The sequence below is a fragment of the Syngnathoides biaculeatus genome, chromosome 10, assembly GCF_019802595.1.
Source record: "Syngnathoides biaculeatus isolate LvHL_M chromosome 10, ASM1980259v1, whole genome shotgun sequence".
Classification (NCBI taxonomy): domain Eukaryota; kingdom Metazoa; phylum Chordata; class Actinopteri; order Syngnathiformes; family Syngnathidae; genus Syngnathoides; species Syngnathoides biaculeatus.
This window is the reverse complement of record NC_084649.1, coordinates 23,569,084-23,582,757: the sequence shown is the minus strand read 5'-3', so window position 1 is coordinate 23,582,757 and position 13,674 is coordinate 23,569,084. Positions and strand designations below refer to the sequence as shown.

At 45.6% G+C, this 13,674-nt stretch overlaps 1 protein-coding gene across 1 annotated transcript in view; it reads right to left on the bottom strand.

The window, feature by feature from the left end:
* Positions 1-1,676: 1,676 nt before the first annotated feature.
* LOC133507376 (tubby-related protein 1-like) overlaps positions 1,677-13,674 on the bottom strand; it is a 45,037-nt gene continuing 33,039 nt past the window's right edge. The window contains exons 3-14 of the mRNA XM_061832332.1: positions 13,428-13,574; positions 13,245-13,352; positions 13,039-13,167; positions 10,219-10,338; positions 9,882-10,046; positions 9,736-9,818; positions 7,010-7,174; positions 6,803-6,915; positions 5,112-5,220; positions 4,924-5,022; positions 4,380-4,551; positions 1,677-2,393 (exon numbers count right to left, since the gene is read on the bottom strand). Coding sequence (XP_061688316.1) covers positions 2,260-2,393; positions 4,380-4,551; positions 4,924-5,022; positions 5,112-5,220; positions 6,803-6,915; positions 7,010-7,174; positions 9,736-9,818; positions 9,882-10,046; positions 10,219-10,338; positions 13,039-13,167; positions 13,245-13,352; positions 13,428-13,574 — 1,544 coding nt within the window. The 3' untranslated portion in view covers positions 1,677-2,259. The remainder of the gene's footprint in view (positions 2,394-4,379; positions 4,552-4,923; positions 5,023-5,111; positions 5,221-6,802; positions 6,916-7,009; positions 7,175-9,735; positions 9,819-9,881; positions 10,047-10,218; positions 10,339-13,038; positions 13,168-13,244; positions 13,353-13,427; positions 13,575-13,674) is intronic.

Genomic DNA, 13,674 nt, shown 5'->3' with positions numbered 1-13,674 from the left:
CAATTTGTTGATTAAAAAATAAAACAAAAGGAATCCGGCGCCACGGTGGCGCAGCTGGTGAAACGTTGGCCCCACGGTTCTGAGGTCCCGGGTTCGATCCCGGCCCCGCCTGTGTGGAGTTTGCATCTTTTCCCCGTGCCTGCGTGGATTTTCTCCGAGTGGGCACTCCGGTTTCCTCGTACATCCCAAAAAACATGCAACATTAATTGGAAACGGTTCGAGAAGTGATTTGTTCAAGAACTGAATCGGTTTCCCATTACAATGAATAGGAAAAGAGATAAAGCGTTCCAAGCCTAAAAAAAATTGGCTTTTTAAAGCATTTTTAAAAGCTTATCCTGATAATAAACTGTGTAGTAGGAATACATGTATAGTTTAAATACTTTATATATGAATAAAATCATCTTAAAAATGTATTTATTTTTTGCTTAAAATGTATGCTTTAGGGCGGGACGGTGGTTCAGCTGCTAAAGCGTTACATTAATTGGACACTAAATTGCCCATAGGTGTGATTGTGAGTGCGACTCCTGTCTGTCACTATGTGCCCTGCAACTGACTGGCGACCAGTTCAGGGTGTACCCCGCCTCCTGCCCGTTGACAGCTGGGATCGGCTCCAGCGCTCCCCGCGACCCTCATGAGGATAAGCGGCAAAAGAAAATGGACAGATGGATAAATTGAATCCTCGCACGCTCGTGACACAATCAAAGATATTGAATTTGATGTACTTTATGAAATAAAGTTGTCATAGAAGAGTGATTCCCAACAACTTTGCCACAGCCAGTTTTCACTTCACCGGGCCGAAAATTATTTTGGATTTATTTATTGCAAATTTTGTGTCCCCGAGACGTACGCGCCAACCAGAAAAATGAAATACTCTTACACGATACGACAGAAGGTCCAATTTAGATGCGCAGCCACTTGTAAAATCGAACAGAACCAATTTTTACGCCAAACCACTACGTGAAATAAAATGATACAAGATCATCGTTACTTCAGAACTGCATATTTACCGTTTGCGACGTTGCTGGGCGCTGAGCCTTGAGATTTTCTTTTTCATGCAAAATATAACCCTTTTTTCAATAAAGGTTGAGAAAATGCTCAAAGAAGAGCTATAAACAAAATAGAATTCATATTTAAAAAAAATTACAAAGTCAGAAACCAACATCTATACTTACAGGAAGTAAAATAAAAACTACCCATAACAAAACAATACAGTACAGTAAATACAAACTTTAGTTAAAACTTTGTATGATGTAATTGCACTAATAATTGAATAAAAAATGATACTCAAATTAATGTAACCAAAAAAAATTGTCGATGTCCAAAATTCTACACACCCGTTCAAATGCATGATACAAAAAAATGAAACCAAGATATATCATCTCAAAACTGATTTCCACCATAAACGTATCCTATAAACATTTACGAGGGCTTGTAAAATTAACGTAAATGACTTGGTTGCACAAGTGTACACACCCTGTTATAAATGGGACGTGGTTGTGTTCAGAATTCACCAAACATTTAAAAAAAAAAAAAAAAACTGACACCGCTACTAAACCCCAAATAAAGTTCAGCTGTTCTAGTAAGGGCTGTGTGGACCTCTTTTTTTTTTTTTTTTTTTTGTCTGCTCTTTTGATAATTTTCCAGCTGGGTGAAAATTATGAAGTACAATACATGCCTTTTTATTGAAAAACAATCTGCACATTTATTTGATCAGATAAGTCATAACAGCAGAGTTATTTTTTTTAAGGATATCAGCGCTTTAGTATGCCTAAAGACAAACTTCATTGAATTAAATTGAATGTACTTCAATTAAATTAGTCAGCTACAAATTTTCACGTCATAACCAAAATACAATGCAAAAATGAACCCGCCCACCCACAGAAACTCCCATTTGCTCGACCTGATATGATCGCGATCAACATTCCCGTGATTGAAAGCAGTGCAAATTGACACAAAATGTTTCCAATGAATTGACGTAGAATCAAAAGGGGCCTATGCAGGTGCCATGACAGCTCAAATGACAAACGTGAGCTCATTTTTACGTTTTTTTTTTTTTTTGCACTCCTGCACGGAGGCAACGGCACACCTTAGAAAAGGGCGGCAAAAACAACAGCAGCAGGTATTGTCGCATTGACTCAGCTGTCATTTGTCACCGGCGCAGATCGCTTCGACGGCGTATCCAAAGGGCCCGGCTCGGTCCGACAGGTGTTTTGAGTCGGAGTGAGTCGCACGCGGCCCTCGGAGGCAACGCGCGCTTAATTACTCGCAGGCGATTTTCCCGTCGAAGCTCGAGAGCGCGATGGCGAAGGCCTGCACTGCGCACATGGGGTACTTGTAGTCCAGCGTGAAAATGTCGTCGGCTATTCGGCCAAACTGCATCACGATGTAGTCCACTGGAAGACAAGGGGGACGGACTGTTAGGCAGCGACGGTGGGGAGGCGGGTCGGTGGGTGCTTGGTAGTCGGGAGATGGGTGGCTACATTTCTTCAGGAGGTAGTTACAGTAGATAATAGTAGATTCAAGGGGAAGTGTCATCCCTATAAACATTCTAAAATAGATATTGAAATGAAAATATATAAAAGATTATTCATTTCAATGTCTACAGGAAAAAATAAATATGAGCGGAGAACGCGGTCATCCATGCGCAAAGTTGCGGAAGTGTCATACGACATCCAAGTGGTCGCCATATTGGGTGCATCTCCTGTCCGTGACATCACTCCGGACATTCGCCATTGAAAACACGCTGTGGGAGACGAACACGCCCCTTCTGACACGGAAGCTCTTTTCGAAGAAGAAAACCTCTCACAATCGAGTGAAGTGTCCGGGGCAATATTACCCTATCGTTTGGAGTCATATTTAGATGATATGCGGATCACTTGTAATGCACAACAGAGTCCCCGACAGTATGTAGCGTACTCAGCTACACGCCGATCACGGCTTCTGCCGGGGTGGCGCCGAGGTGGTTTATCGCAGTGCCGAGCCGGGCCGCTTTACGGCGTTGTCGTCGCTCGCGGCCGTGTGCGCCATTGTTGGCGGAATTGTTTGTCGCCGCCGCCATCGGGGGTGTTGTTCATCGCAGACGGCAGCGGCTATGAAGAACACTGCCTTCAATGGCGCACTCGGTAATGTGCGACGACAACGCCGTAAAACGGCCCGGCTCGGCGCCGTGATAAGCCAACTCAGTGCCGAAAATGAGGCGCCCCGGCCGAAGCTGTGACCGGCGGACGCGGCGCCGAAGTGGACAGTGGACCTTTAAAGGTCAAGTGTCATGAAATGGATGATTTTTAGTATGTTATTAATTTAAAAAGAAGAAGTACAGGGCCGTATCGCACTCAGGTGGTCTCATTTGTTTGTACTAGTTTTACCTGCTGGAAGGCAGTTCGTTGTTCTGTCGTGTTAGCCAAAATGCCGGCTCGTTGTATTGCTGGATATTGTTCGAGCACTTGGGAGGATGATCCGCTCTTCATACTTTTCAAAAAAGACCCGGTTCGTCGTGAAAAATGGATTAGACAGGTGCAAAGGACAGCTTTGTGGGTTCCAAATGACAGGTAGGTGTGTAAACAGCTATTAAAAATAATAGTTGGGGTGGGGGGGTGTAATCCTCTCATAACAAAAGATCCGTGTACGTGAGTCAGGGGTGCTAAATGTGTCGATGTTCACGTCAGACTGCTTCCTTGCAGCAGCCGCGGAAGGACGGAATCCGCACGTCCTTGTGGATCACCCCAAGGCCGGGCCCTGCGTTAGCCCCGACTTGGAGGTGAATCGGGTGGGGATGTGGTGTGGCCGGGCTCTCCCCCCACCGGTGCCTGGACACCCCACTTCGCGCGTCGGCTCGGTTGCCGGCCACGGCTTGCTCGCCGGCGACGGCTTCTGAGTTAGCCCCTACGTGGCGGTGGTTTGGCCGCGTGCGGGAGGAGAAAGGAGCTCCCCAACCCCCCACCCACCCGGCATGGGTCCTCCTGAGTACGCTACGGACTGTCGGGGATTCTGTTGTTAGTTTGAAGTGATCCGCGTATCATCAAAATATGTCTCGAAATGATAGGGTAATATTGCCCCGGTCACTTCACTCATTTGTGAGATGTTCTCGTCTTTGAAAAGAGCTTCCGTGTTCCATAATAGGTGGAACAGCGTGTTTTCAATGGCGAATGTCCCGGTCTAACATCTGCTGATGACGTTGCAGGCAATATGGCCGCCAGTTGGATGTCCAATGACACTTCCGCAACTTTGGGCGTGGTTGACGCGGTCCCGGCTGATATTGAGTTTTTCGTATGGACATTGAAGTGACTAATGTTCTTTGTATTTTTCATTCCAATATCTATTTTAATATGTTTGTAGGCATGACAGTGGAGCTTTAAGTACAAGGGTCCAAGTGGACTCACAGTCTTTGCTGTGGACGATCTGGAAGTTCTTGATGGAGGCCTGCGTGACCCTGCCGTTGAAGTTGAGCACGTGCGACGCCGTCTCCTCGTTCCACACGGGCGTCTTGTTGTGGAGCTCGATCAGGTTCTCCATCCTCCTGTTCTGGTGTCGTATCAACAGGCCGTCGTAGTCCTGGGAAGATCCGGACAATCATAAAACAACGCCTGAGGGTGCCGCGCTAGGTTTTGTTGGTTCTAAATACTTGGACTGACAAGTGCCCCAACTTGCAAAATTTTCAAGTTACAGGGACACCACTGTGTAATTCCATTTATTTATTTTGCTTTGTGTTGCCAGTCAAAATTTTCATATGTGCCTCCGTACAAGTGAAGTGAAAAGAATCCAGTGTTACGGTGAATTGAGGAGCTTCAACTAGACAAAAGCAACTGGATGAGTAAATTGAATTACGAGCTTGGTCAGGGAACAAATTAAACTCGGAAGTCAAGGGACCAAATATGTATTTTGCCACTCAATTCACAGCGCTGAGACGGCCTCGGTTGCGCTCACATTTCTGGGTCGGAGGGGGACTCGCTCGTTGTGCTTGTCCATGCCCGGAATGATGACCGACATCCTTCTGGGTCCCTTCATCCCCAACACGTTTGTTTCCTGAAGTGAGGCAGCAGAGATTTCGATTTAAGTCCGGCAAAATATTGCGCGGAGTTCTAGGAATACATTTATTTACGGAATTGACGTACGTAGATGATGGCTGCTAACTCCTGTCGCGCATTGGACAAGTCCGGAAGGGCTTTTTCTGGATTCAGAGCGTTGTCAAACACGGTGAACTTGGTGCCCATTAAATTGGACCTGGACAACACGCGAGGAAGCGGATGTTTAATCAATGTCTACCGGGTTCTGCAATTCGGGCTGGATTTACACAACCGGGCTCGATCGGCGCACGGAAAAGGACTCCAGCGTACACCTGTTAAGGACTAGTGCCCATGAGTAATAACGGTAGCCAAACAAAAATACTGTATTGGTGCTTTGGGCACAAAAGGTACATTTTCAGCCATGGGTGCACTCACTTTTGTTGCGAGCAGATTCGACATCAACACCTTTGTGGGCGCGGTTAAGTTAAGCACTCAATCATGTGAGGGGTGTGTTCACTTTTGTGAGATACTTAACATGGGAAGAGACAGCCATCCATCCATCTATTTTCTTAGCCGCATATCCTCACAAGGGTCGCGGGGAGTGCTAGGGCCTATCCCAGTTGTCAACAGGCAGGAGGCGGGGTACACCCTGAACTGGTCGCCAGCCAATCGCAGGGCACATCGAGACAAACAATCGCACTCACAATCACACCTAGGGGCAATTTAGTGTGTGTAATTCCCTAATTTACAGCCTATAAACCGCGACTTTTATCACATGCTTTCAACCCGGCGGCTTATGCGGTAATGCACCTAATTTGTGCATTTTTTCCAACGGCCGCAAGGGGGCACTCGAGCGGAAAAGCTTAGAGTGAGACCGGTGGTATATATGTGCCGAGGAAGTGACTTTTACCTGTATGTTTTTTTTTGTTTTGGTTTTTTTTTTACCAGCCCTGTTAGTGCTCCGCTAGTGTTAGCGCTGCGCTAGCGTGTTGCTGCTGTGTAACTACCGCGTCTCTGTGATTTTTATCAGTATGTTTTTTTTTTTTTTTTAACCGGCCCTGTTAGCGCCGCGTAAGCGTCGCACTAGCGTGTTGCTGCTATGTTACTGCAACGTCTCAGTGATTTAGGTATGTTTTATTTAACCGGCCCTGTTAGCGCTGTGCTACCGTGTTGCTGCCGTGGCTGTTTTTTTTTTTTTTTTTTAACCAGTCCTGTTCATGCTACTGTGTTGTTGCTATGTTAAGCTAAGCTAAGCTAAGGTATTAAAACTGAAAACTTTCTGTGTACCGTCGTTCTTTGTAAATATCTCGTGTTTCAATGTGGGTACTTGCGGCTTTTACACAGGTGCGGCTTATGTATGTCCATCCATCTATCCATCCATCCATTTTCTTTTGCCACTTATCCTCACGAGGGTCGCGGGAGTGCTGGAGCCTATCCCAGCTGTCAATGGGCAGGAGGGGAGGTACACCCTGAACTGGTTGCCAGCCAATCGGAGGGCGCATAGAGACAAACAGCCACACTCACAATCACACCTAGGGGCAATTTAGAGTGTCCAATTAATGTTGCATGTTTTGGGGATGTGGGAGGAAATTGGAGTGCCCGGAGAAACCCCACGCAGGCAAAGGGAGAACATGCAAACGCCACACAGGCGGGGCCGGGATTGAACCCAGGACTTCAGAACTGTGAGGCCAACACATTACCAGCTGATCGACCGTGCTGCCCTGGGAAGAGACGGTCAAAGGGAATCGGGCACTCGGCCCGCTTGTGTAAATCCAGCTTCGAGCGAATGGCCGCAGTACCTCAACTTTCCCACAAAGTTATCGCCACCTCTTGATAAATCCGTGGCGTCAATGGAGATGAGATAATTGGAGGTTGCGCTTTTCTTTCGCTTCCTGCCAGCCAAGACAAACGTCTACAAAAAACAAAATGCAAGTCGGCGTTCTTGAGACTTTTACGTTGATACCAGTTCAGAAATTTGCAATCGCTCGGTCAGATTCTCAAGAGACCTTCTTGTCGTTGTCGAGATGAAGGTAGTACAGCGGGTACATGCTCTTATCCATCCCCCGCTGGTCCCGAGTCACTCGGCATTTGACGGTGGCGCCTTGAGGCGCCGGCTCCATCACGAACTTCTCCAAGTTGTCAAACTCAATCTCAGGTGACGGCGCTCTCTCCTGCGCACAAAGGATTCATTATCGTCGGCTGCAGGCCCGAGCAGAAGATCGCGTTCGAGGCTTCCTGAGGATGTGTTCGCACTTGTCACGTGCGCTTCAATAATCTCCGGTATGAGTGCCGCACTTTATCTGGTCAAGCGTGAAGCCCCTCCTACCGCGTGAACCTTGCTGCGCACGACTGCCCAAAAAAACCCACCCCACTGCAAAAAAAAATTTAACACACCAGTTTCACCACAAAATTAGGGGAACAGGATGCACAATATCTTTACAATGTGATGTTGAATCCTCTCCCATTTAACAGTGTTTTGGGAAGATTTTTAGCGACAATTGCGAATTTTCAGGGGCGCCGGCATTTTTGCGAGTCACATGACCTACGTGTGCGGATGTGACATGTACCGTGCCGCAACAAAGGCTGGATTACATGGGACACCATTTATGCCCAGCGTAGATTTCTCGGATTTATCCTCCTCTGATAAAGAAATAGCAGTATCGGTTGATCGGGAACACGGAGGAATACTTCCATACACAGCTGCGTGCGGCACAGCCATGAGCGGCTCAGCCGCTCGGTTGCTCGGGAAGACGGAGGAATACTTCCATACACAGCCGTGAGCGGCTCTCCGCCGCTCGGTTGATATGGAAGACGGAGGAATACTTCCATACACAGCCGTGAGCGGCTCTCCGCCTCTCGGTTGATATGGAAGACGGAGGAATACTTCCATACACAGCCGTGAGCGGCATACCCATGAGCGGCTCGACCGCTCGGTTGATCGGGAAGGTGGAGGAATACTTCCGTATACATCCGTGAGTGGCTCTCCGCCTTTCGGTTGAACGGGAAGACGGAGGAATATTTCCGTACACATCCGTGAGCGGCTCTCCACCGCTCGGTTGATCTGGATGTCGGAGGAATACTTCCATAAACAGTCATGAGCGGCTCTCCGCCGCTCGGTTGATCGGGAAGACGGAGGAATACTTCCATACAGATTTGAACCTGTGGCTGTAAATAATGCGTCAGAGCCGAGCTCGTTCCCCCGCTAGCGAGCTCCACCGCTCGGCTGTACATAATGTTGAATATTCGGATGTTTCTTGGGGCGGAATGACGCGGAGTCTGACGAGCTTGCCCCTGGCCGAGCGAGCTCACGGCTCCGCCACTCTGTGTGGAAGTATTCCTCCATCTTCCCCTTCAACTGATACTGCTATTTCTTCATCAGATGAGGATAAATCTGAGAAATCTGCGCTGGGCATAAATGGTGTCCCATGTAATCGAGCCTCTGGTGCGGCACGGTACACGTCACATCCGCGCATGTAGGTCACGTGACAAGCAAAAATGGCAGCGCCACTGAAAATTCGTAATTGTTGATAAAAAAAAACTTCTCAAAACACTATTAAATGAGAGAGGATTTAACATCACATTGTCAAGATAGAGTACATGTTACGTGACCTATTGGATACATTGCTCATGCAAACCAGTGGCGGGGATTGCCTCTATTTTGGCCCCTGCAAAGTTTGAATTTGGGCGTTCAGACATCCCTCCTCGGCAAGCTACACGAAATTGCGCGACGTCTGTCATGACGGGGCTCATGAAAAAGTCCGACATGGAACAGGAAGGTTGGCATTTGGGTCGAAATTAGCCTTTAAGGGGCGATTCCCGGGCCGGAATTGGAAGCAGGTGTCTCGGGGCAAGAGTCAAAGTTTGTCTGCGGCGCGTGGCGTCAAAGACTGCTGAACATTTCGAGGGTTCGACATTGGAAAAAAAATGGATTTACATTTTATTTAATTTATTTTAAAACCTTACTATTTTAATTCAGATCTCAGATTTTTTTTTTTTTTTTTTCTACACTGCAGCCTTCGGTCCGATGACAAAATTGTCGGTATGCGGCACAAAAGCTCGGCACAGACTTGTTTGAATGCCAAAGTTATTTTTGTATCTGGGCCGATTTCATCATTGGAAGCGGAGAACAATTGGCAGCTCCTCGCTCAGTCGGGTCGGACGAATTTCCAGCTCGTAGAGTTTAATCCAAGTTACCATCACTCACGCGAGGACTTTCATTTTAGTTTCCTTCACATAGGAAGACAATATTTTTTTCTCACTTTAGCATTGTTTGTCCACAGACTGTAAAGGATATATATATATATATTTTTTTTTTTTTTTTTGGGGGGGGGGGAAGACAATTGCCCAGATTTTACTAGCGCTAGTGACATCGTATTGTGTGAACAATTCAATCAGTACCCAATTAACTCGGAATTTAAAACTTCTAAAAACCTATGCCTTGGTTAAGATAACCGATTATATTATCATCATTACTGGACTTAATATTATGTCCACACAATATTTGTTCTACTCTTAAGCAGAGTACCAAAACCCAACTGTGAACACGACCTGAAGCCAAGTACAGTACACGCAAAGTAATAATCGGGGCGAATTTTAGGATCCCCGCCACTCTTCCCGTCATTGCAGGTCTCCAAAAGATTATTGTACATGTTTAATACTCGTGATCAGACACAGACTTTGAGATTGTGTGTAAAAATTGGGATGTGTTGTCACTTGGTCGTCCTGACGATACCTTCTTCTTCTTTCCTTTTCCCTTCTTCTTTTTGGATTTTTCTTCCTTTTCTGACTCCGACTCGTCACTCTCTTCCGCCTTCGCTGCAGTTAAAAAAAAAAAAAAAAAAAGAACATTTTTGAACCAGCGCCACGGGTTGAAAAAACGGCGCAAGCGTCCGGCAACTTTGCCTTTCTTTTTTGTCTTCTTCTCTTTGTCTTTGTCTCCCGTCGTCTGGAACAGAGACGACGCGGAGCTGGCGGCGGACTTCTTTTTGGACTTTGCGGATTTGGCCTCCTCTTCGCTGTCGTCACTTTCCGATTTGGCAGGCGCTTTTGGTCGGGCGTAATTAAGAGCACAAATTAGGGTAATTGACTCCCTGACGTGTGTAGACTTCACCTTTATTCCGGTCCATTGAACCGTTGTGATGATGAAAGATGAGCTGAGCTTGTCAATCACAGGAAAACACCGGGTGTGTGTGTTTTTTTTTTTTTTTTTAACCACCTTTCTTCTTGCTCTTCGAGTCCTTGTCGCCGTTTATCTGGAACAGGGACGCCGCTTCCTTCTTTTTGTCTCTCTCTTTTGACTTGGACTTCTTCTCCTTTCCGTCGGAATCCTTGCACTCTGGGGAGACAAAGGAACCGAGAAGAGATACGTCTCGATTGTTCATTCTCAAGAAAACAAACCGGAACATTTTATTTTGATTGCCAAAACATGATTGGAAACGCTTTGAGTCCATTACAATTCTCAAAAATACAGTTACCGTAATTTCCAGCCTACAAGCCACGACTTTTTTCACACACTTTCAACCCTGCATTTTATGCGGTGATGCGGCGCTAGCATTAGCTCGGCACTAGCGTTAGTGTTAGCTCGCCGCTAGCGTTACGCAGCGCTAGCGCACCTGGTTATAAGCCTCGGTACGCAGAAAGAGTTTAACGCTAGCGCCGCGCTAGCCAGGCCGGCAATTACGGTAGTAGCTTTGAATTGTTGAAGGCATGCTTACAAATTCACCTGCAATTATGCATCTTGAAGAATCAGTCTTGAGCGATGTAGCTTGTCTGAACATTAAATTAAAAAGACATTATGAATTCCTCCCACCATTTTAAAAATGGAAGCCAGGTGCCTTTTAAATGTGTTTTTAAATGTGACAAAATACGTTCAAAATAATGTGAGGATAAAGATGTATGATACACGTTACCCTCTCTTTCTAAAATCTGACATTTTTCCAGTACTAGCCCTATTTCTCACAGCTGGGACAATGGTTAGTCAGACTTTTTGTTAAAGCAGTTTTTACTCATTATTTATGAATTTCTTATTATTTGAACTATTGTGTACAGCACTTTGTCACAGCTGCGGCTGTTGAAGTGTTGGAAATAATGTTGAGTTGAGAATCTCTGAAGCTAAAGCCTTTAGCTAATGCTAATCTGTGCGGCCAACAAAACAATGCAGGTCTGCTTACTTTTTGTTTTTAAGGATGTATTTTGGGGATGCGGGTGCAGGGTGCATGGGTTGCTATTATGTAAATCAGTATGGCGAAAGACATTTGCAAAAATAAACACTAACGATAGATTTAGTTGGCAGTTTCGTTTCACACTTGATGGGGGTGGGGGGGCACTCCATAGATCCAACTATTGTTATACAAGTCATTAAAAAGTCGAATTTCCACATGATGTCCCCTTTAAACCAATTTATGTTGTACTCTGTTTTATTTTTTTTTTATTGAGTTAAAAATGCTGATTGAGGCTTTTTTGAAACGAATGATTTTGAACAACATAGCATGTGATCCCGCTTTCTTTCCAGGTGTTTTTTTTTTTCTTTTCTTTTTCAGAGCGCTTCAGTAAGCGTCGCCTCACATCTGTCAAAGGACTTAACGTCAGGTCCTTTTCTCTGGCCAGCTAAAACGTTTGAGAGGCCGAGGCAGAAAAAGAGCTGACGGAGCGCTTTGTGTCAACATCTGATCGGCGCTGCAGACACTTGCTGGCGACGAGCTGATGTTTGCGAGGTCAAGCGCCATGACACGTTTCACTTTGCGGACTCGCGCACCATCGCCACCGCGGGGAAGTTATTACAATATTAGACATAATAGGCAGAGGAATGCAGCTACCCTAATTTCCGGCCTATAAACCGCGACCCCCCCCCCCCCACACACAGGCTTTCGACCCTGCGGTTTATGCGGCGACGCAGCTAATTTGTGCTTTTTTTTTTTCCTAACGGCCGCAAGTGGGCACTCGAGCGGAAAAGGTAAGCGTGAGACCGGTGGAATGTATGTGCCGAGGAAGTAACTTTTACCGGTCAGGCCCTGTTAGCGCTGCGCTAGCGTGTTACTGCCGCATCTCAGTGATTTTTTTACCAGTATGTTTTTTTTTTTTTTTAACCGGCCCTGTTAGCGTGGCGCGGCGCAAGCATTAGCGCAGCGGTGCTATCGTTAAACTCTGTGTACCGTCTGTCTTTGTAAATATCTCGTGTTTCAATAAGGGCACTAGCGGCTTTTACACGGCTGCGGCCTATGTATGTACCAAATGGTATTTCCTTGACAAATATACTGGGTGAGGCTTATATCTGTAGGCCGGGAATCACGGTAAGTGCAGCTACAGTGGTGGTCTACAGGAAAAAAAAAAAAAATGTAAAAAAAAAATGCTTGGGTCTATCTTTTCAAGGGCAAAAGTACAACTTTTGCTTTTACGTTATTTTCGCTGTCCTTATTTACAATCTTAGAACTCGACTAGAAATATTCAGTGCAACTTTTTCCCTGACTGATATCAAAACTCTTCACTCTTGAGTACCCAACGATACCGAGTACTGTTACCAGCAGTGCAGTGGTGTCAAAACTACGCCGCGCGGGCCAAAACCGGTCAACAATCCGTTCGGCAGGATAAATTTGCATGTGAAAAAACAACAAAGACATTGTGCTGGTGAGGAGTAAGTATCATTTTGGTAATTATTATCACCCTCTAAACAAAAAGAATGGTAATAATTCCTTGGTCTTCATAAATTGGTTCCAATTTGAAGTATTTCAAATCCTGTGGCTTGTGATAGTTAACAGTTCATTGAACAGATTTTTTTTTTTTTCCCCTTCAAGTTGGACTTGGACGAGCAACCCCGAATAACCTCCGAGGTTCCACAGCTATTTTTCAGCTTTGAACGTTCTCGAGAATTTGACGGATCGCAGCGGCGATTCGACCGGGAAAACGTTTCCACTCCGTTCTCCGCCAGTGTGCGGTTGGGCGTGTTTACCCCGTCACGGGCGTTACACAATCAAATCACATACGGTAATCCAATTAAAGACACGTCAGGCGCAATGAACAAAATCTTTCTACCACCGACCTTTCGATTTGGCTTTTTTTTCTTTGTTGACACTCGGGGACGGCGAGCTGTCTTTGGTTGTCTTCTTCTTGGTTTTCTTTTTCGGAGTGTCTTCCTCGTCCTCTTCGTCGTCGTCGTCTGTGACTGAAGCTGCCGATTTTGAGCAGGCAAATTTGTTGACATTTTGTTGAGGGTCAAAGAGCATTCAAGGCTACGGACTGTCTCACCTTTCTTCTTTTTGGGGGCACTTTTGGCTTTCTTTTTTGTCTCTTTCTCTTTTTCTTTGTCTGGTTCTTTGTTCTTGTCCAGCTTCTTTTTTTTCACTTTTTTGTCACCTGCAATCATGTCAAAAACAAAAATTTAGCGCTGATTCAATAGAATCGGCATACAAATGCTTATCCTTCTCTTACTTTGTAAGGCCGGACTCTCCTCGGAAGCCCCCTCGTTCTTTTTGCTTTTGATTTTTTTGATCTTGGCCTCGCCGCCATTCAGCTTGGCTTCGCTTGCGCTGTTGGCCTCCTCCTTTTTCTTCTTCAGCTTCTTTTTGTTGGAGATATCTTTTATACATTTAAAAAAAAAAAGGTCAAAAGAAGACATCCTAGATAACACAGCCTCAAAAACTATTCTCTATAAAAAAATGACTAGTATATATATATA